This window comes from Parasteatoda tepidariorum, chromosome 5 (genome assembly GCF_982258835.1).
Source record: "Parasteatoda tepidariorum strain Cologne lab strain chromosome 5, Ptep-v5.0, whole genome shotgun sequence".
NCBI lineage: Eukaryota > Metazoa > Arthropoda > Arachnida > Araneae > Theridiidae > Parasteatoda > Parasteatoda tepidariorum.
In genome coordinates, this window is record NC_141759.1 from 48,797,892 (window position 1) to 48,821,860 (window position 23,969).

Genomic DNA, 23,969 nt, shown 5'->3' on the forward strand with positions numbered 1-23,969 from the left:
TAGAAAACTAAGCAATGGGTATACTAAATATATTAGTTAATTTATTGAATAAATAGAAGATATGACATACGAGAAAATAGCATTGTTGTTAACAAGTTTTTCAACCATTAACACAAATAAATTCAAATGTAACGATTATAAAAATGTTACATCCTCAATAAAAGATGTATTACATTTAATTTTATGCATTTCAATTGAAACGCTATGTCTTTGTAAGCTTATAGGCGAACAGAATCACTTTGATTCGGTTCATTCGTAGCGTGAGGGGGACAAAATGTTTGCTTTTAGAGAACTATTCGTCTATTTTATATTTTATATACACATTTATGTAGGTACATACATATAAAAAATAAATATGCAAATATGTATATAAATTAAATAAACAGTTTTCTGAGAACAAAAAGAGAGCCGCCCTCACTCTATGCCTACGGGTTTCATAAAATTAGAAAGTGAAGTAAATATGTTTCAGATAATACAGATATTCAATAATATGTGCTGTGCAAGTTATACAAACATTTAATGATCTTTGTACCAAAGTTAACAGTTCGTCTTTGCTTATTGTTGTGTTTAGTTTTCACAGATTAACACTGATCAAAGATATGAATAGAAATAAATTCACAGATCTTTGTCACGCTTTTCATAATAAAAATAATTGAAGTAAGACTGTTTTTTACTGAGTAATATTTACATGATACTGTGATAGTTTTATAACTCAATAGCTCTTCTTTTATTGCTCAATATAAAGCTTGACGATGGCTATGATATAAATTATTATGATATCACAATATCAACACGTGAAATAATAGTTTTTGAAAATTGGCTTATGCACCAATAATTTGCATCAACAGCAGTTGTGCAATTAGCAGTATCCCTTATGATGCAATTGAGCGTATCTTTCATAGTACAACTCCATTTCTCTTTGGCACCAATCTTGGGTACTGTAATGAATATTATCACCATCATACTCGGCTGGCAAAATATCTTTTGGAAGGTATTTTTGTAAGTGCTTTGTATCGCTTCCGTGGAAGTGGAACTAAAAAGAAATAAATAACATCATTTAGGTGTTGGTGTGGTATTGATTTACCTCGACACCAAAAATGCTTGCAACCATTTTCGGGGTCGAGATAACTCAGATAACTAACTAATTTTTTTTTTACAGTGGTTAGCACCATTTTACAGTGTAGGTCCAATGCCAAAAAATCATTTTATTATTTTTATCATACTTATGGTTGTCACATTTGCAATAATAATATAACTAATTATTTTATTTTAATTAATATGAATTATTTTAACCATATCTGGTGGAAATAAATTTGAAATACTTCCAGACTGTAAAGGGTTAATACATTTCCTTTGCTACTACTAAAAAATATTTTCTAAAACTACTGTAATTCCATAATAGTTGGAAGAGATAGATGCATTATAGTGGTAACCTAAAGCAACAGCAATTAATTTATATTGAGAAGTTTCCTGGGCAGTTCTTTAGATTTGTGATACTTATATACTTATAGTCTTACATAAGTATATAAGTATATATAGTCTATACTTGGACACAAATTCTCAATATAAAATATTTAAATCGATATAATTTGAGGAACTGATACTATCGATTTAACTCGATTTGCCTTGGCTTGTCATTTTCAAGAAATATATAGCGCTATATACCCACAAATTATTGAATAACACCAGGGGGAACAAGTTTGCTTTTGTTTTCTGTGGAATGAGATTTTTAACAAATCTTATACTTTTACATGGCTGATTTCAAATCGGCAATCGGTTTCTCTGAAGCTACAGCTTTTATGCAATTTAATAATACTATAATAATCAGGAATTTTTAAATTTTTTAAAACACTTAGTAATCACGCGAAAGAGACACTTAGTAATCACTCGAGTGAATTATCAAAATTCATTCGCGTGATTAATAAGTGTCCCCAATCTTCGAGTAGGAAGAAGTGAATAATACATTCCCGTTCATTACGCGTTAAGTTAAGGTCATACGTTTTTTGTCTTAAGTGTTACTTTCAAAGGGGCGGACTAAAGTTTATGCATAGATATAAACCTATGCGTTCTTACCTGTACATTACGCATGACATAACTACTATAAAGTGGTGAATTATATAAGCCTATGAATTATTTAGAAATAGTAATGGATAAAAATCTACTAAATTGTATTTATTAAACCAAGAATCACAATTGATAAACTACCACTTTAAAATATATATTTGCTGTCCGGAGGAAGTTGGCATCTTTGTAATGATAGTAAAATCATAATTACCTTAATAATAGTGAGAAGAAATTTTTTAAAAGTCTGATAGCATTTGGAATTAAAATCATGAAACTCAACCCTACAATATACATGTTTAAATAATTTTTACTCAAAATCATTTTAAATCAAGGATTTTATATCTAGAATTTTGCTACCACTTTAAATATAAAAATAAACAGAAAACCGGGAGAAATATTACTTATTGTACTTAGTAGCGAACACTCGTACCACCAGGACAATTACAGTGCTGTTGTGATCTTCCATATCTTTATATTCTCTACGCAAATAATTATCCCAACTCCGCCCCTTCGTTTGCACGTCTTAGATGAAAGAGCAGATAGCCTGTAGGGCTAGGTTCTTCAGATACTAAATTTCTTAAGCAATAGGCATAAAGTATTTATATCAATAGAGGCCGCAGCGTCTTATTTTAAATAAAAAATAACAGGATAATTGTGATACTTTTCATTACCCTTTAGTTGAAAAAAAGATATTTTGATTTATTAGAGCATGTTAAATAATTTAAGTAATTTTATATAGTCTCCGCACCCAAAATTGTGTTGAGAATATTGCTGAGCCTGACTTTAAGCATATATGAATACTGACGGATAGAAAATCTTCAATCCAACACCTTAGCAACTGGATGAATGTTGCAGACAGGGATGCTCTTCAGGCTCTCGGCGGACTTTGGGGTACACTTCCAATGGATTCCATCACACGTTGGAATCAAAGGTAACGAGGTGGCGGACTCACTGGCTAAAGATGCTTCTTTGGAACCTTTACAGCCAGATTTACCTTCCACTTTCAACGAGGTCTTTGCAGAGTGCAAAAAACGTTTATGGACCTCTGGAGGGTTCCTCCTCCGCATGATTGGTATTTCAGAAAACGACCTGGAAGTGCCTTGCTTTTTGAGGGACCTAGAAGCCAGCAGACTTGTTTATCTCGCTTTGCAAGTGGTCACTTGAGGTGTCTCTCGTATGTTCAGGGGCAAAAGACTTTTGAACTTTGCACTAAATGTAGGACTGCTCAGGCTTCGCCCGAGCATATTCTAAACTGTATTGATTTTAAGATCGACGAGGTTTTTTCAAAACCTCACCTGTTTTTAGACTTTCTGGACATTTTTGGACTTATGGAATTGGTCTAATTAGGATGGACCTATTGGGGATTAGAAACAATAACACATTGTGTAACCTTTAAACCTACATGGCTACAACTTTTAAGTCATTCATTATACAGGTCAGGTTAAAATACTTTACCCTTTTTTTAAATCTTTTCAGACAGAAATATCTTTAGGACACTGTAGATGGAACCGAAAAGAAATGATTCATTGACTATGTGGATGCCTTTAAATCTTAGTGGTAGAGTATCCTAAATAAAAATAAAATAATTAGTACAATATTCTTCATACAAAGAGTTTATATATATATACAGGGTGTCTCAGTTAAGCGTTTCAGAATTCTTAAGAGGGGTAGGGGGCATCCTGACGACTCGAAATCATATAGCAATGCGGGGTCGGAAATGCTTTCCTGAAGCGGTGATGTATACAGAAGCACCATAAAGGAAAGAGACCGTAAGTGAAAAATCGTTTTAATAATGCATTGAAAAAATTATATAGTACATGGATCAAAGTAAGTTTTCGAAGTTTCTGCCACCGGCTACAATGTACACCTCACATCTCCGGAGCATGGACATTCTGCAATACTCCAGGCATATCACGCCGGCAGTTACTGCGTTTCTTGCAACCAGCTCCTCAGCATTGTCAACAGGGGTGCCATAAGCCAGTGTTTTCATATGACCCCGGAAATAAAAATCAAGACATGATAGGTCGGGTGACCGAGGAGGCCATATAATTTTTTCAATGTATAATTAAAACGAATTTTCACTTACGGGTTTCTTTTCTTTATGGTGCTTCTGTGTACATCACCGTTTCAGGAAAGCATTTCCGATCACGCATTGCTATATGATTTCGAGTCGTCAGGATGCCCCCTACCCCTCTTAGGAGTTCTGAAACGTTTAACTGAGACACCCTGTATATATATTATGAAAAATTATATATATATATATATATATAATTATAAATATATATAATTTTAAAAGCTTTAAAACGAGTTAGCTGAAATAAAGTTCTTCAAGAGTAACAGTAAACCAGTGCGCATGCGTCGTCATTGCACGCGTTGCTATGGCGACAACTGCTGTTTGATAATTTTTAGAATTCTTTTTTCATGAAGTTTATTATGCATTGATATGTTTGGCGAGATTACTCTTGAATTGTGGGACCTGAATAATCCTATAAATATTACTGAAATTGTCAATAAAGAGAATCACATCCCTTGAACGACGTTTTCTTTGTTTAATAGAAAATCAGAAATCTGGTCTACAGTTCAAAAGTGACGTTTGATATGCACTTTTGAATCATTCACAAGTAGGGTGTGGAAAATGACTTTAAATCAATTTTATAAAATGATCAGTCTGCGTAGGGACCAAGGGTGTGCGGTATTGGTCCTCGTTAAACTGTTCTACCGTAAAGTGCTCGACTTTGGCTCGGGTCGTCGGGCTACCGAAGCGGGGGTGCCATCCTCTCTGCAGAGGATCAAAATTGTGATGGCATGCCTTCGGATCCTCTTCAGGGATATTTCCCAGACCGTCGCCAATAGCCCATTGTGCGGCTCTAGTGGGACGTAAATGAACTACAACTGCAACAAATTTTATAAAACAAATGATCAAAAACTTAGTGACCTCTAGACGAAATTTTCTCCAAAAGCGTAGAAAATTGATCGTCCTGTTATACTTACGTTACACAAACCAAGGGAAGAAATAATCTGCATCTAAATAGTTAACGATCTGACCGACAGACGGCTCTTTTCACATTCACACGAAAAACATCAATGGAATTTGGTACAGTTCAAAAAGCCAATAGTCACTGCGTAGCCAGTAGTTCCATTGACATAATGTCTACTGGTTTTATTTTACTTTATAACCGTCGTTGAACAGCCGACCCAATTTTTGGGCTTACGACTACAAATGTTCAACTCCGTAGCCTTATAATTTTGAACCCAATTCAAAAGACAAGGGAACTCCTGGATCAGGTATCGGGAGAAATTTTGCCTTCGTGGAGGACTTTTTTTGATGGAACTAACCCGCATTTACGTTACACGGAGAGATAGACCACGATAACCTCCCACGGTTAGCCTGATGGCAAGGGGACTTTCTTTTTTTCTTTTCTTCAAGCTTTGGACATGTGCATAGGTCATTATAGACCCTTTACCATGTAGCCCAAAGCTTGGCTACTGGTACGGCTCCACACTAGCCAAGGAACGAGCCCAGTCAGCAAGAATTTATTGACAATTTAGATATTTACAAAGTCACAATGTTTAAAAATACAAAGATTAAATATAATATAAGTTAATAACACATAATAAAAAAATAAAGAAAGAAGTATAAAAAGAAAAACAAAATAAACTTAAAGGCCGTAAAAGTGACTAAAGTAGAAAATCTGTAAAATGGTTACGTATTGAATGGAAAATAAATAAATAAACATGAAAAAAGATAAATTTCGCCTAAGAGTTAAAATTGAAGTTATAGTTGGCTTTAAGACGTTGAAGTTCTGATAGGTAACTGGGACAAGTAGAGTGGGAGGCTTTATGGGTACAGTCATGTCGGGAATCGGAGTGTTTATTCGAGTCCGAGCAGTTTATGCATAAGTCCTCGGCTGAGTCGCAGTTTTCTTCCATGTGACCGTTTATTCCACATTTAGCACAGGTAGGAAATACTTGTTGGCATTGGCTTTGATGATGTCCTAGTGATTGGCAGTTACGACATCATTGAAGTACTATTCGTTTCTTTATGAGACATTTATTTAGTCCTGCGAAGAAATAGTGAAGTTTGAGAAGTTGAATTGCGATACGATGCGAGGCTCTTACTATGACGTGTTGTTTATTTTGTTGATGTTTGTGCGGCAAGGTTTTTATGAATTGAATGATGTCTACATTGTTGTTGTAAGTACCGTTTTTTAAAAGTTCTAGGATCTCGTTTACGTTGTAATCTAATGGTGCGTTAAGGATTATCAGAGAGAGTAACCGCCTTTCTTTTTCAACATACGGTAAAATGTATAGTTTGGAGAGCTATGTCTTTTTGATGATCATTATGGAATTTCAATTCCACAAGATGGCTGTTTTTGAAGAACTTCTTGACATGTAGTTTCGAGTTGGTTTTAGTAATTTTTTCCAGAATGACATTAGTTGGACAATTTTTCGTAGCTGGGATGATGATAGGCTTTGGAGGAAGTTGTGGTTGAACATTATCACTGTTACCATGATTGGCATGATTAATATGATCTAATTTGTTTGATATGACTTCCAAGCCGTCGTCTATAGAGTTGAGGGTGATATTCGGACGGCAGAATGATCGAACGTTTGAGTTGTCCATAATTTGTTTTAACTGCTGAAGAGCTTCGTGGCAAGCTTTTCTCTGTGCTGATGGGAGACTGTACATTTTCTTTTCGCGACCATGTTGGTTCTTTATGTTGATTTCCAGAGTGTCGAACAGTTTTTCAATATGGAATAATTCATATTCAGATGGTGCTGGTGATTTTGTCTCTGTTGTTTCCTGCTGGGCTGTTTCTTGCGGAGTTTCCGTTGAGTCTTCTTCGTTCTCTTCAAATTCTTCCAAAATTTGAGCCTCTGTTTGGCAGGCCTCTGTTTGCGTTGATGATGTACATCTTATTGCTCTCAAAGGTGTGGTTGTTTCCATTTGTTCTCTATTTGACGTAATTATACTATTGCTTAGTCCTGTTATTTTTGTTGATGGTTTGTCTCTGGTCGATGTGAAGATTCTTTCATTTCTGATTCGAGACCTAGTGGCAACGTTGGGTGAACCCCAACCTAGTTCTGAAGATATATGTCTTTCCATTCTTTTTTTTTTTAATTGTTAGGTGTTTGTCCGTTATTTTTTAGAAACGTTATGTAAAAAAAGAATAAATAAAAATAATTTTTAAAAAAAAAATAAAAGGGGAGCTATGTATTATTTAAAGTAATTAGATTTTTATGTGGCGATGGCGAGCCCCTCCCAACCCCCGAAGAGTTCCCATTATGAACGTACATTTCATAACGTGGATGATGATACATACATCAACGTACGTGGATCATCATACATTTTTCATACTGGATCATCATACATTTTTCATCATACTGGATCATCATACATTTTTCATACTGGATCATCATACATTTTTCATCATACTGGATCATCATACATTTTTCATACCGGATCATCATACATTTTTCATCATACTGGATCATCATACATTTTTCATACTGGATCATCATACATTTTTCATCATACTGGATCATCATACATTTTTCATACTGGATCATCATACATTTTTCATCATACTGGATCATCATACATTTTTCATCATACTGGATCATCATACATTTTTCATACTGGATCATCATACATTTTTCATCATACTGGATCATCATACATTTTTCATACCGGATCATCATACATTTTTCATCATACTGGATCATCATACATTTTTCATACTGGATCATCATACATTTTTCATCATACTGGATCATCATACATTTTTCATACTGGATCATCATACATTTTTCATCATACTGGATCATCATACATTTTTATCATACTGGATCATCATACATTTTTCATACTGGATCATCATACATTTTTCATACTGGATCATCATACATTTTTCATATTGGATCATCATACATTTTTCATCATACTGGATCATCATACATTTTTCATACTGGATCACCATACATTTTTCATACTGGATCATCATACATTTTTCATCATACTGGATCATCATGCATTTTTCATACTGGATCATCATACATTTTTCATACTGGATCATCATACATTTTTCATCATACTGGATCATCATACATTTTTCATACTGGATCATCATACATTTTTCATACTGGATCATCATACATTTTTCATACTGGATCATCATACATTTTTCATCATACTGGATCATCATACATTTTTCATACTGGATCATCATACATTTTTCATTTAAATATAAACTACACTGAAACCTGAAAATTGCTTTATTTCTATTATTTTATTTACTTTCATACTCAATTGAGGATTTTGATAGTTCGTGTCTACAGTAGTAGGAGTTAGGTCCTTTTCTTTCCGGTAACAAAAAGAGCAAAAAGAGGTCGGTAACAAAAAGAAATATTTCGTGGTATAAACAAATATGTATTACCACTTTTTTCGAGTAAGTGTCTTTTACCTAAAGATCTCTTTTTGGGACCGAGCATAAATAGATTGAATATAGTGGTAAGTAAGATAATGTGGTGTAATTTAACGCACCAGTTTCATGCAAGAAAAAAATTATTTTTCCTTAATTCTTCAAGTTAAAAAAACGAATGAAATTAAAAAAAAAACAAATGAAATTGAAGAAACTAAGCATTACTTACTCTGAGAGCATGAGAAATTAATTGAATATATCTGGGCGTGATTTGACGTATTTGTTTCATGTACAAACCTTGCATATCTACCAGAATTTGGACACCACACACCTGAGTTGCTAGATCTTCTACGCAACACAAAACTGTCCCAGTCATTGCAGAAACGATAACTTGAAAAGATAAAATATCTGGATCCCATTTGGCTATAATTAAATAAACGAATAAATGCATACAAAATATACAAAGAACATGGAACTTTATAACAAGTCAAGCAACTATCACTATTTACTACTAGCCGCCTAAGGCGGCCAGCTGTCCGCCACGCTAAAGGTTTTCACAAATAAAGTTTTTTAAAACATAGCAGGAAATCTGAAGATTAGTGGACAATTAAAGTGTTCCTGTCCTGCAATTTTGTCTTCATATCCAGTTCTATTGCAGATGTGTTATAGCTCTTGAGGATGTTTGAAGATGTAACTTTGCTGTGGTAACCTAAGGCCTATGGTAACCTAACCTATAATATAACTATCAGGTGGAAACTTTTTTTTATGTTTTAAAAAAGCCCCCAGAAATTGTAAAAGCATATAAAAGTTGCTTTCGAAATCATCATTGGCCAATAGCTGAAAATTAAACACGATCCCCTTCCAATCTTCTTTGACGTTCCTCAGGTGTTTCTCGGGCCCTAGCACTGCTAGTTGAGACACTATCCTCTTCTAATCTTCTTTGACGTTTCTCTGATACTTCTTGGGCTCTAGAATTGCTTGTCGAAATTCGGTCATGTACCATCCTTCTTTGACGTTCCACAGACATTTCTTGGGCCCTTCTTCTTCTTTGAGAATCTCTTAATATCTTTTTCTTTGACAAAATACAAAGTTTTTTGGAAGGCGGTTCTGCCATGTCAGTAATCGGTTTTTTAAGAAGTCAACGAATACTTTAGAACAACAATTACTATGAAAGCAAATCATGAAACTTCAATATTAAAATCTAAGTGCTTACCTGCAAACTGAAACTTTCTGAAAATAACTAATTACATTTAATAAAAACTGTTAAAATAAAGAATAGAAAAACCAAAGAGATCCAAGGTAAGTGTGATCCTTTCTTCAAAAACAATTAAATTCCTATTATATATATTATATAGCTACAACGCTTCAGAAAAAAAACTAAAATGCTAAATACTTTATTATTATGCATAGATTACTCAATATTTACTGCTATACCACTATTTATATCAGTATTTAATCACTATTTACTTTATGTTGGGCGAGAAAAAAAAAGAATAGTCCAGTAAATATGCCCAAAATGTTTAAAAAATATTGGCCGTAAGTCCTTTGTAAAATTTATAATGGAACCATTTGTCGTGTTTACACGTGATTGTTTGATTTTAAATCTGCACCGAACGGGGTATTTTAAAAATTAAATTCCGTACTGAACTATCACCTCCTACATCAGAAAGCCATTACACGGTTTCTTATAAGTAGTCTGCGCAGACTATTTATAAAATAAACCAGTTGTGTGCTTCAATCTAAAATTTATTTTAAAAGTAATTGAGAGAAATTTATCATATACATTTGAGAATAGAATCTTTATCGATTGTGACAAGTAAATAGACAAACAAATGATATTCATAAATTAAAAAAAATTTTTGACATATATTTTCTACCACTTTCTTCTCTCGATTAGATTTTCTATTAAATGGCTCTTTCGTGAACTGGTTTACCTTCATAGTGGTCTGATCGGACTACCTATAAAAAACCGTGTGGAGGCTTTCAGTTACAGGAGGCGTTGGCTGAACTGGTTAAAAAGCTTTTCAATTTAATAATTTAGGCTGATGTAGTCTTTTCAGCAAGAGATTTTAAAATTAGCTTTAGTTCTAGGGTATCGGTCACTCAAACTGAAGCTTCTAATTTTCTTGGTGAAACAGCCTCGAAAGTCTACAGCCAGTTTTTACCAATATTTCGCTCCCAAATAGAAGAATTGTTTTAAAATTTAAAGTTCAAAGAGAATTTTTGGAAGAATTTTACACACTTCAATTTAGAAAAAAAGTTGAAAAAGTTCCCGGCAGTTTACAAAAGTTTCCACCTGTTTTTTAGAGATGACCCACGCAGCACAGTTTTTAGATCACTGCAGTATAAAAAATCGGATAAAATATATTAACATCATTAGTTCTGTATAAGCTTTTGATTCATTAACCACTTTTTAGCCTTTACTTCTGGGATAATTTTATAATTTTTTATTAACTGAGGATAAAATGAGCTAAGGGGTTTTCCAATGTCTTTTTTCTCAACACTGTTGCTGGTACTTGAATGAAGTAGCGAAATGTCTTTCTTTAACACGTTGAATGCTATGGGGGTCACCGGTGACCGGCACTGAGTTTGTTTGAAGCGCCACGGTGGTCACTGGTGTCTGGCGAAGCCAAAATTATTATAAACACATAATTCGAGTAAATTTTTAATTTTTTTATGTTATTATCGTTACTAAAATGGTTTGAAGAAATTAATGCAATATCGAGCACACAAAAGTAGTTTTATTTATATACACAGAGATGCCAACTTGCTCATCACCTCCTACACCAAGAAGCCTCCACACGGCCTTTTATAAGTAGTCCGCGCAGACTGTTTTAAAAGTGAACCAGTTGTGCGCATGAACCCAAAACCTTTTATAAAAGTAATTAAGAGAAATCTATTTTATATATTTGAGAATTGAGTTTGTAGTGGTTGACAAGTGAATAAAGCAAACCAATAATATCCATAATTAAAATAAATTTTCAGTCATATATTTGCTACCACTTTCTTATTTTAACTATATTCTGTATTAAATGACTCGTTCGGTAAGTGCATACCTGCCAACTTTTAATCCTTTCCATTCTGATATTTTCCAGCGGTATTAAAATGGAATTAAAATTTAATTTTTAAGCCAGAAAATACGTGTATTTGAAAAAGCTTAAGCTGACAACCATGATAGCAACACATATCAATATATATGCTAAATTTTTTTAAGTATAGTGGTGATCAAAATCATTTAAAAATTAAGTTTATAAAAGAAGAAAAAGTATATATTTACTACCACTTTAAATATAAAAATAAAATTTTACGCCAAATTCGTAAAAGTTGGCAGGTATATAAGTGGATATCCTTCACAATGGTCTGATCGGACTACCTATAAAAACCGTGTGGAGGCTTGCTCCGGACAGCGAATAAATATTTTCAAGTGGTAGTTTATTAATTGTGAATGTGATCCTTAGTTTAATAAATTCAATTTAGTAGATTTTTATCCACCACTATTTCTAAGCAATTCGTAGGCTTATATAATTCACCAATTTTATCACATACGTCATGCATATCGCTTGATTCGAAAATAAAATTGACGATTGAAGTCATGCGAAAAGTTTGAGATCAGTGAAAAGTTTCTGCCTTTGATGTCGCCCATTTGATGTTAATGAGGAGGAAAAATTTTTGATATTTTGAGTTATTGATGTTTAATCCTTTTGGTGAGTAGTTCTTAATGATTCTCTCGCAACTATGCCTGGACGTGGCAAAGTTTGAAGCTCGTAGTTTAAAGTAAAGTACAAAAATTAAGTTTAAGCTTATTCAATTCAATTTTTAAAGTACTGCAAAATGAGTATTCGACGTTGCGGACGTGGTGGAAAGACAAGCACGCCTACCGGGTGTCAAAACCTCAGTGACTCTACGACGGATGAGGAACCCGAGGAATTCGACAACAAAATCAAATCACGCAATATGGCTACATATCAAAATCATCCACGTGGCAGAAAACGGCAAACCGAAAAGACATCACGAGAACCAACGGTAAATGTGGAAAGCATGAGTCCAGGTGAGCGAATGTTATATGAAGAATGGATGGAAATGATAAATTTGACCAACGAACAAATTGAAACAACAGCGAAAGTGCTCCAGAATTGCTCGCAACTCAAAACTCAACTTATGGAAACTCACGATGCAGGCCAAAATGTAGAACAGAAAAGCGAAATGACAACCGATACAGAAAATACAGCTAAAAATAATGCAGAGCCCCCTCCAAAAAAGCGGAAAAAGAAAAAGCAAAATAACGTTGAAAAATCTGAAGAAAATTCTTTCATGACTACAAATAGCAGCCCTCCATGACTACTAGATGTCGCCATTTCCTTGCAACTTTCTGAAACCAATGTAGATCCTGACTTAGCCCAACCCAAGGAGGATTACCATGCAACTGCAGCTCCACCCACAACTCCAGAAATAGATCTACCAATCATGCACATTAAAGTTCTAGTCCGTGGACTTCCAGTTGGCACCAATGCAGAACATATCTCCCTTGAATTGGCCAAGACAGGCATTATAACACAAAAAGTCATACAGTTTAAGAGAAAAGTGGGCGAGGCCTATCGGCTCCTCCAACTTTTTCTCACAATATTGATCAAAGCAGACCAAAATCAGCAAATCTACTCAGTTACCAATATTTGTGACCTTCCCGTGAAAATTGAAAGATTCAGTGGCGGGAATAGCCCAATTCAATGTTACAACTGCCAGAATTTCGGCCACACACAGCGAACATGCAAATCTCAACCAAGATGTCTTAAATGTGCCGCCGACCACCGTTCCTTTCAGTGCCATAAAGACAAAACTACACCACCCAAATGCTGCAACCAGGGGCGTACGCAAGGGGGGGGGCTTAGGGGTTTAACCCCCCCCCCCTTGAGCTCAGACAAAGTGAATTTACAAAATAATACAGACAAAAATAAAAATTTTAGTAGAAATTATGCGGGTTATTATTTTTTAAGACTATATATTTTTATTTGCCTTATACCTACTTTTTTTTCTCACGGTATTTCTCAGAATACTGATAAAACATTTACTTTAATAGGGTTGTATTTTTGAAACCAAATTCACGTGATACTGTTACGGGCGAGCCCCGATCACTGGTTCCTTTCTGACCTGCCAGTCGCGATAGTTTTCGAGACTGGCTGGCATTCGCGAGGTCAGGAATCCTAGACGTTCTGTCGTCTTTGAGACAATTCGAGAATTTTGTAGATGCTGTTAAAAAAAAATTATATGAAAGGGGGTTACATTTATTTTCGATTTTAGTCAGACTAAGAGTTATCTCTGCCACTTGTCCTTCGGAGCTTGTTTCTAAATCTGTTTTGTTTTGGAGACTCTGTGCTCGTTGAAGTTATTCATTCCAGCTCGAAACTTTGAGATCGTAGCTTAGTGGATATTTCTGTGCCAATATATATGTATATATTTTTGCTGTTCTTGGATCTTTAGGATGTCTAAACGCAAGAATGTAACAATTTTTAATTACTTTGAGAAAAAATTACGACCTGAAATTAGTGAGGTGACAGCATCTAGTACCAATGTAAGTTTTTCTGTTGAACAGAAATGTGATACTTCCGTTGAAGAAAACGTTTCTAGCGTAACAGAATCTGATGAATGAGAAAGCGGCCCTCAAAGTGTTACTTCCCACCCATATGACATTGGACTTTTTTCAGAAGATAATACATGCGAGGATAAAAAACTGGATATGCTTAAAAATGTTTGGGAACCCAATCCAGCATTTGTTTTTCCTGAAAAAGGAAACAGAAAATTGAAATTTCAGTACAAATGGCTTTATCGCTGGAAATGGCTTGCACATTCAGAGGTTAAGGGTGGTGCTAGTTGCAAATTTTGTGTACTTTTCGCCCCAAGTGGTGCCGGTTCTGGAAAGCAACCTTTAGGTCAACTGTGCAATGTAAAATTTGACAACTGGAAAAATGCTGTAGAGCGATTTTCTGAACACGAGAAATGTCTTTATTACAAAAAATCGATCGAAACTGCTGGGACATTAAACTATATTTTATTTGGAAAGATGAAACCTGTGGATGAACAAGTTGACAGTGCAGCAAGCAGAAGAAAATTAGAAAATAGAAAAAACATTACTCCATTGAAACCATCCTATTTTGTGGAAATCAAGGTCTCGCTCTAAGAGAACATAAGGATTCGGGAATAATTGCTGAACAACAAGGTGAAGAGAACGACGGAAATTTTCGGGCATTGCTTCGTTTCTGGAGTAAGAACGATTCGACTCTTAAGAACATTTTAGAGTCAAGCAGAAAAAATGCTCAGTATACCAGCCCTCGATTTCAGAACGAAGTTATTGAGGTTTGCAATATTTTAATCCTGCAAAAACTAGTCAGCAAGATTAATGATGCAACTTGCTTTTCCATTCTTGCAGATGAAACAACTGATATTGCAGGTATAGAGCAATTATCGTTATGCGTTCGATATGTCGATAAAGAAAATTTTAACATCACCGAACAGTTTTTGCAATTCATTCCGGTGCATGACTTAACCGGAAAAGCAATAGCAACAACAATATTAGACCAATTACAGTCTATGAAAGTTGATATAAAAAAGTTACGTGGACAGGGGTACGATGGTGCTGCATCAATGAGTGGAAAAATTAATGGTGTACAAGCCCACGTAAGAAGTATTGTCCCATCAGAACTCTATGCACATTGCTCTGCTCATTGCCTCAATTTGGCTGTATCAAATGCATGCGAAATAACTGGCATTAGAAATTGCTTAGGGACAATTAAAACATTATACGACTTTTTAAATACGCCAAAAGTATGTCCTATCTTCAGCAATAGAGGAGATGGAAACCAGCTCTAAGAGGGAGAAAATTAAACAGCTATGTGCAACCCGTTGGATGGAAAGATACGACTCAGTAACCGCTGTGGTGGAACTTTTCGAGCCTATCGCCGAAACACTACAAAAAATATCAGAATGGAAGGATAAGGAATCAGCTACCCAGGCTAATTCTTTACTGTGCACAGTATCCAATTGCCAGTTCGTAATATCTCTTTTGTACATTTACAAAGTTTTCACCATAACAATCCATCTCTGTAGATACCTACAAAAAACAAGCATAGATTTGATAGAGGCAGTGAGTCTTGCAGAAGATATCATTAAAGATCTTAAATTAATGCGTGAAAATGCCACTGAAACATTCTCTGAAATATTCAGCTCTTCTTCTCTTATGCTAACAAGCATTGGATCTTCCACTTCCATGCAAATCCCTAGAATAACAGGAAGACAGAAAAATCGCGATAATTTTCCCTCATCGACACCGGAAACATATTTCAGAGTTAGTGTTTTTATTTCATTTATAGAAAATTTTATAACACAATTAAACTTAAGATTTGTATCGCATCGTGATATTTTGAAAGGATTTCAGTGTCTTCTACCTGCCGATCCTTTCATTTGCCAACCTTCAAACATAAAGGCTGTTGAAGCATTAGTGGAATTTTACGCTAGAGATTTGGATACCTGTAAAGAAAGCCTTAAGTCTGAACTAAAACTCTGGTATAAAAGATTAAAAAGGATTAGTGAAGACGGAGGTAGTGTTCCAAAAACTGCGGCGGATGCTCTTGGAATGTGCAATAAAGATATAACACCAAACATTTTCAAACTCCTAGAAATATTGGTCGTTCTACCTGTTTCAACGAGTGCAAACGAAAGATCCTTTTCGACTTTGCGCCGTTTGAAGACTTGTTTACGCAACTCAACGGGAAATAATAGAATGAATGGATTGGCGCTCTTAAGCATTCATAGAAAATTTACCCCAGCTGTCGAAGACATTTTAAACGAACTTGCAAAAAAACCCCGTCGTTTGGATATTACAGTATAAATCAATAAATTTTTAGCGTGTTTGTATACTAGTTTAATTCCCTATTTGTTGGTAAGTCATTTTTTAGTTAAATTCATTGGTTTTCTATGGAATATTCACATGTATATGGTTATTATTTAGGTAGCTGTTACAGTATGAGTAGTTTTTTCTGGCTTGATTTATTCCTACTTTTTAATAAAAATAAAATATTTTACCTCTTATTATAAAAAAAAAATATATTCTTAAACTTAAAAAATAAAAACAAAATTTAACTAAACAATGTTGTCGAAATAAAAAGTCGAAATTGTCTAGATGTCTAAATTAGGTAAGTAATAGTGCTTTATTACATACTCGAATTTCTTTTAGTAATTTCTGAAAATTATGAACCCCCCCCTTGAAAAAATTCTGCGTACGCCACTGGCTGCAACTGTGGTGAGGCACACACCGCCAACTTCACGGGATGCAGCATCCGTCCCCCCAGGAAGAGCTCTCGAGCAACTCCAACTGTAACTCCACCAACAACGGCAGGTCAAGCCCATAGACTTGTCTCAATCATCAAAGAATTAAAAGAACTATTAAAAAACAGAGAAGTCCTACAACTACTTCAAACAATCATGCGTGAGTCCACTCCAGATTAAAGCCACTTTGACTAAACCTGAACTCTTTTTCGAACTTTTGATAATATCTCTAGTACTATGCATATTTATATTCTTGAATGTTTATCACACTAGATGGCACCACTATGGCTTAGAAAAATTTATGTAGAATCTTCATAATTTATAATTTTCATAATTATTATTTATAATCTTCATAATTTTCCCGATCATGTGTATATATGTAATCATAATTTTTTATGCTCAATTTCAAATTTCAACTGTAATTTATGTAATATCACAGATAAAGCTTGTATCTCATGTATATCGACCTAATCATGGCTGTATTCACTTCTTTTTTAAAGGCAATTTATGTAAATCATCGATCAAATTGTACAAATTTCTAATCATGGTTATTTTTATGTTACCACACTGTTACATAAATCAAAATGTTATATTCACTGTAATAATATTTTTAAGATGGATGGGTTAGGGCCGCTGCGTGGCCTAGGCACCCAGTTGTTTAAATAAAGCAAGCAAGCACATACGTCATGCTAAACCTTTTAAAAAACTAGAAAAATCTGTCTTAATATTTGTAAATTTAGTTTGTAGTTATTTGTAAAATGTAGAAGTTTTTAATTTAAAAATCTTTTTATTTGGATTCATGTGTAGATTATACACTAAAACATTATGTGAATATAAAATAATAACATGAAATTTTTTTAAATAAAATATGTCGAGGATACTGGTCCTATAAGACCAAAATCGTAATTATATTTTTTAAAATAACATACCTTTCTTGAAATTTATTACATTTCCATTATTATTGTTTTATAATACTTTAAAAGAAACTTTGTCAGTAGAATAAATATAAAAATAATAAATATAACAGCAAATATTAAAACTTTTTTTTAGCAAAAAAGGTCAAATATTGAAATTAATTAGGCAATCATTTTATTTATGTTAGTTAAGTACAAGTTTACTTACATATATTGAAAACAAAAACGACGCTACCATGGTCATCCCTGTATGGCAAACAGCTACAAACACCAGAATCAAAAACTTTTTTTAATGTATGAAGATCCAAGTTTTCTGGATACACATCAGGAAAACTCTTTTTTACAGTGAAAAAATTTTGCAACCGGTCCATGGCTTTTTCGAGATTAAATTTTCTTGATCTTAGATATTGCAATAAATAAGCATCATCTGTCCAGCAGTCTAATTCCGTTTTTTCTGCAATACATTAACAAAATAAATCATGATTATTGCTAAAATTTAAAAAATTGTTGTACTTAATACTGTATTGTATCTGTGTTATAAAAAATGAAAATTATGTAAAAACACCCTGTATCTATATCACGAAAAATTACTTCGATGAACTAACAAAAATTTTAAGAGTGTTAAATGCTTCATATAAAGTAGATTGCTAAACTGGTTGCCTCATATTGCATGCAGTTACAAAATTTGCTTAGCCTCATTCAGAATTTTTGTAGAAGGAGTATAAATAAATTCTGTAGACTATGTGCCATATTGCATTGAGTTGCAAACCTCGTTTAATGCGACTTGGGGACTCGGGGCCATGCATGCTATCTCTCCCCAAGCTCTTGCAAAATACCAAAACCTTTTTTTCTATAATGGATATTACAATTTTAATTTCAACACTTTTTGGGAGAATCATTCCTGGAAATAGCTAAAAGTGGCAGGTACGCATTTAATCGTACCAACTTCTCTTTCTAGTAAAGATTTTCACAAATAAAGGGATGTCTCTAGAGGCTCAAAGCGTAAAATGTGGTGATTAATAAAGAGCAAAAATCTATTAAAAGAGATTAAATTTAGTAATTTTTTCCTATCATATTTCTTTCAGTTTAGTATTCAATTTGATTTTAACGTGACGACTAGACTCTTTACGTGTTGGCGCGAAATTCCTGCCTGCGGCAGCGGGCACCTCAGTTCTTCATCTGTATTGGCCCTGGGGCGACTGAGACTGTTTAGGGTAAAAAACAGTGGAAGGGTTTAGGTAGAACGGAAGAAATTCCACAAATCTCGGTGTGCTGCCACGAAGCGGCATTAACCGATTCATTGATGTGGGTTGGATCTATGATGCAGATTCGGATGCAGGAGAATTTGAAACAAAAAAGAACTTTGTCTTTTGTATGATCACAAGCTGTGATCATACAAAAGACAAAGAATTGAGAAGGGGCGTGGCTTCCTGGATGCTGGCTCCGGGTTGGCCGATCATGTAAGTCTAGGTCTGGGTCTCTGGGAGTAGGGAACGAAGCAGCTTAACAAGCTCTTAACCTTTTAAGAGTTCTTTCATCTCAGTAAATAGCCGTAAGAAACGGCTGGCAGAATCTGTAGCTTTCTTGTGATAGGTCTTTTTACCTTTGTCAATTTACTGGGTCTTGCACTACAGCCCGTAAAACAGGCTGGGTGCTCACCATTGCAGTTGACGCAGGTCGCCGGGTCTGATCTAGGCTTCGTACACTGGTACGAGTAATGAGCTCAGGCACATTTCAGGCAGGCAGGATCGGTTGCAGTGCAGCTTCACTGAATGCGTCCATATTTTTGGAATCTGTAGCACTGAATTTGATAGCGTCCCCAATGGAAACGCTCGATATGAACTGCTCTCTCTAGCGAGAACAGATGATGAGGATGTTTCTGCTCATTTGGGAATCCGATTGGATGAGGAGGAAAAGTGGGAGGGGCCTGAGCTCCTGCCAGTTTCCCCTCTTGAGTTGAACTATTTTTTCTGGGAAAAGTTCAAAATCTTTAAGATATTTCTCCAATTCTGGAATATCGGTATCAGTTTTTAATCCTCTGATGAGAGTTTTCAGTTTCCTATTCGGTGGGGAATTCTTTGATGTTGAAGCTCAAACAGGAGGGTCCGCCGCCGCCGGGGCTTCGGCAACTTCCTCTCGTTCCGTTGGAGCTGATTCCACAGGTGTAGCGGGAGCAGGTACTGGGTCTGGCCGAATGAGTCTGCCAACTTTCTATGCTTTTTGGAAAAATTTCTTCTAGTGATAGCTAAATTTATGCTTTACTATATGAATCTTTCTTTTATAAATTTGACTTAAAGTTATTTTTCACACCACTACTTGTAAATGATTCATACAAAAATCACTTTGTCTTAACTTAGGCTAAGTAAGGCTTTTGAAATGCTGTAAAAATTACCTACAATTCTGTAAGCTTTAGTTTTCAAATAAAATATTTTGCAAAAAGCGCACTAGTTGGCAGCCCATGATTGAGATGGATGGCGGCGTGGAGCTTTCAGTAGAAACTGATCAAATTGTGCAAATACAATCAAAAATTTGTAGAAAATTTAAATTTTTAAAAATTTGAGTTAAGAACTATATTAAGTAATCTGTTGCTTATATGTAGTAGCCTATCTTGTTGGGTACAATTAGGTATAAAGCTAGGAGTGGTATACTCCAGATGTGAGAATCACCCTTGTTCATTCATGTAGAAGTATGAGGAGGGGGGGGGCTTTCTACTGAAAACTGTGAAGAACGTTTTAGTTTTAAATATAAATAATTAGCAATGCAAATCATGATGATAGTTACAATTTAAAAATTAAATAGATTAACTAACCAAAAAAAAATTTCCACCACTTTTTCCATTTTAAGTAGCCCGGGGTATTTCTTCAAGTAGTACTGAACTTAGAAAATCAAATTTAATTTTAGGTAAAACAATTACTAACAATTTATTGAGGATAAAGTAGCTTCACTCAAGGTTTTTACGCATGTAATTATAATTAATTTATTAATATGTAGTAGTGATTAAATTCAATCTAAATGTTTCAGAAAAGCGCAAGTTTCATTATCAGATCACAATAAATGTGCTATCTCAATTTTTGTGTCGATGGTTTACCCAGAAGGTTCGGTTTGGGCAATTATGAACGTCTTATTTTATATCAATCGAAAAGATTCTTTTATGAGAGAAAGTGGTAGGATCTTACACTTAATAGTACTGATCTAGATTAAAGGGACGTAGCATGTATTGCGCAAAAGAGCATGTGCTTGCATATTCAAAATTGTAAAGAAAACATCTGATAGAAATAAGCAGTATACTTGATCTGTGTATTTAAGGGTAAATGCCAAGCCACATTTCTTTTTTTAATATGGATTCTTTTGCATCCTTATACGATGGGGCGCGTTCTGTCTCACACAGAATTTTACGGCAGGCCAAATAAAACATCTTCAGGAAGATAAGAGAGTTATGCCTATTTTTTTAAGCTTCAAATATGTATCTATTACCACTAAAGCTTTAAAATAATTTGCACTTAAAATTGTGCACGATGTGTTTGAATTTGTTACTGATAACTCTAAGGGAAAAGTCCTTAAATTACCTCTCCATCAAGCGTCTCAAGAAGCATGTCTGGCAACTGGAGTGTCGAACTTTACACTTAAAAATATAAAAAGAGAAGTTTCCTGTTCATGAAAAGAAGGGGTATAGTGCACTCCTGGAAAAAGCAATCTGACCGAATTGCTGATTTCGACAAGTGTACGATACGGCAAATCATCCATGAATTTTAAATAAGGGAGAAGAAAGTGTCATCGCTTCGGATATTAATTTCAGTTCTTCGTGAAAGAATTAAATTTGAATGGCAAAAAGATTCACTGAGGAAAATTTTAGTAATCATTTTTTAATAAATGGTGAGAAAAGCTATACAGGCTGCATAGAAATAAAAATAAGGAAACGTGATTAAAAAAAAAAAACTTAGATAACTTCAGATGGTTTGATGAGTGTTGATAAAAAATTATCGTTGATAATTTTAGACATCATCCTAGTTGCGGTAACTTGCTTTCTGCTACAGAAAAAAAAAGAATAAAAAAATAAATGAATAATGAGAAGTAAAGCACGTTACAACTTTTTACCAATTTATTTTATTCTATTTTTTTATTTTTTATTTATTTATTTTATTTAAATATTTTTATTTATTTATTTTACATACTATTTGCGATAAAAAAAACTGCACATAAAATAAGAACATGACCTTCTCCCAGCCAATGAAAATTTTTTTAAAGGAAAAAAAGGAGAGAGAAAATGTAGTTGTTAACATTTATATTATCTATCTAAATAAGTTATTTAAACTAAATATTATCGATTGAAATATCTACACATGAGAGTATACAACATCAACATGAACAAAGAGTTTAAAAAAATTCTAATGAATCGATTAAATCGTTGAAAATTTCTTCTGCATAGATAACATGAAATATTTCTGTCTTGTGCAAAATTTTTATCACCCTTTAAACTTAAAGTTAATAAGTTTAAGCGCGCAACTAATAAAAGAAATTAACTGCTTTGAAAAAAATGTATAAGTTTACAAATCAATGACCATTCATAAAAAATAGCTCAAATAATGAGAAACTAACATAAAATTAAAAAGTAGCACAAAAAACCTGCAATACCCTTAATGTCAGAATATGTTCAATATTTTTTCTTTGTATATAAAAAATGGCAACCGACTGGGTAGAGAGCATCATTTCAAGTAAAGAAAGAAATATCTAAGCGAATCTTCAAGTTCTTGCATCAGATTAAATAAGTCTCCTACCTGGTATGCTTCCTATATAATCTATCATCGAAGCTACCCACCCTGAAATGCACTATTCTTGCTTCCATAGCAGCAGACTGCCTCAGACTTTGTGGTGTGGGGAGCTTTTACTATAGACAAATTATAGAAAGGCAGGAACACAATATAAACAAAGTTTTTTCTAAGTAAATCCAGCAAATCTTAAACTATATCTCCAAATATTGGGTCTTAAGGATAGTTCGTGCCGATTTTGGTAGGCGATCTCGCTAAAATATGCAAGTGGCTAGAAAATGTATACTTTTTTTGAACTTTATTTAACAAAAGCTGGGCACCTGGGAGGCGCAGAAGACCCATATCCCATTCATGGTGAAATTACAGACAAATTAAAAAAATATAAACAGTTTGTATACAGAGTCTCTGGGGTAGAAAATATATACTATGAAATACATTTCTTTTGTATAAAATGGTTCATTAAACTTTATTAGTAACCACAAAAATTTGGAAATTTCCTGCATATATAGAAGTCTAATACATGCCGTTGAATATAATCAAAATGCCGACCGGCCCGTGTAGGGGGCAGGGAACTGTCCTTGCATCAGAAAGGTTCTGGGTTTGAATCCCGGGCAAGGCATGGATGTTTCTTTCTCTCTATCTGTTCCATGTCCCTTCTCCTTTACGCGTGAGTGTGACCCGCCCTATAAACGGGTTGTGGTGGTGTGACGTGGGCGACGCTGCTCCACTGCCATGGCTTCGCCACAAGTGCCCTCTGGGTAACGAAAAGAGAGTTAGCAGTTCTGGCACTTTCTGTGGCCAATGGACAATAGTTCCAAGTGCCCGCCATTAAAAAAAAATATTATCAAAATTGAAGTGCGGGCAAAATTAGGGACTTCTTGGATATTTTTGGCGGACCTTTGGGGAGCCCTGTTTTTGAGAACGGCTGCTTTACGTAATTCTCACTTAAATCATAATTTTTCTACAACTTCGTGGAAACTTTTCCAACGACCATACATGTTGGCAGCTACATAATACTTACTGGCTATCAAACTTCGGAATTCCTCGAGAGCGGGATCTCGATTTTGATCAGTTTCATTTAATTCTTCTTTGGCTTTTTTAATCATCCAATCTGTAAGATATCCCATTCGATATGGAAGAAAAGCCTTCGTTGCCATGATTTCGTCGTATTTTGAGCTCATTTTCCAGCAAGAATTGCCTTTGTGAAAACAGCTAGAAGAAAAAAAAATAATTTTTTGAATCAAGTTTTGAAAAAAAACTTGTAATGCATAACTTGTCCTCATTTACGGATTTTCCGTAATATTTTATTTCTATGTTTACAGATAATGCATATTTATGAATAAAATCTAATCTTTCGAAGGTGTCTTTAAGCTCTGGCAATTTAAAATCGAAAATTGTACTGCCTGCAATTGTCATTTTTCTACCATTTTCGAAAATTGTTGTTGAAAAAAGTAAAATTAGGTTGGTATGAAAATGAAAATGGAAGA

The 23,969-nt window shown here is 34.4% G+C and overlaps 1 protein-coding gene across 1 annotated transcript; it reads right to left on the minus strand.

Annotated features, from left to right (window-relative positions):
* Window positions 1-500: 500 nt before the first annotated feature.
* On the minus strand, window positions 501-23,712 carry LOC107455358 (retinaldehyde-binding protein 1-like). The gene is made up of 5 exons (XM_043051782.3): window positions 23,504-23,712; window positions 17,925-18,170; window positions 8,716-8,909; window positions 3,520-3,631; window positions 501-1,033 (listed from the first exon to the last, which is right to left on the minus strand). The coding sequence occupies exons 1-4, from the start codon at window positions 23,661-23,663 to the stop codon at window positions 3,527-3,529; spliced, it is 705 nt and encodes a 234-aa protein (XP_042907716.3). The 5' UTR covers window positions 23,664-23,712; the 3' UTR covers window positions 501-1,033; window positions 3,520-3,526.
* Between the last annotated feature and the right edge of the window lie 257 nt (window positions 23,713-23,969).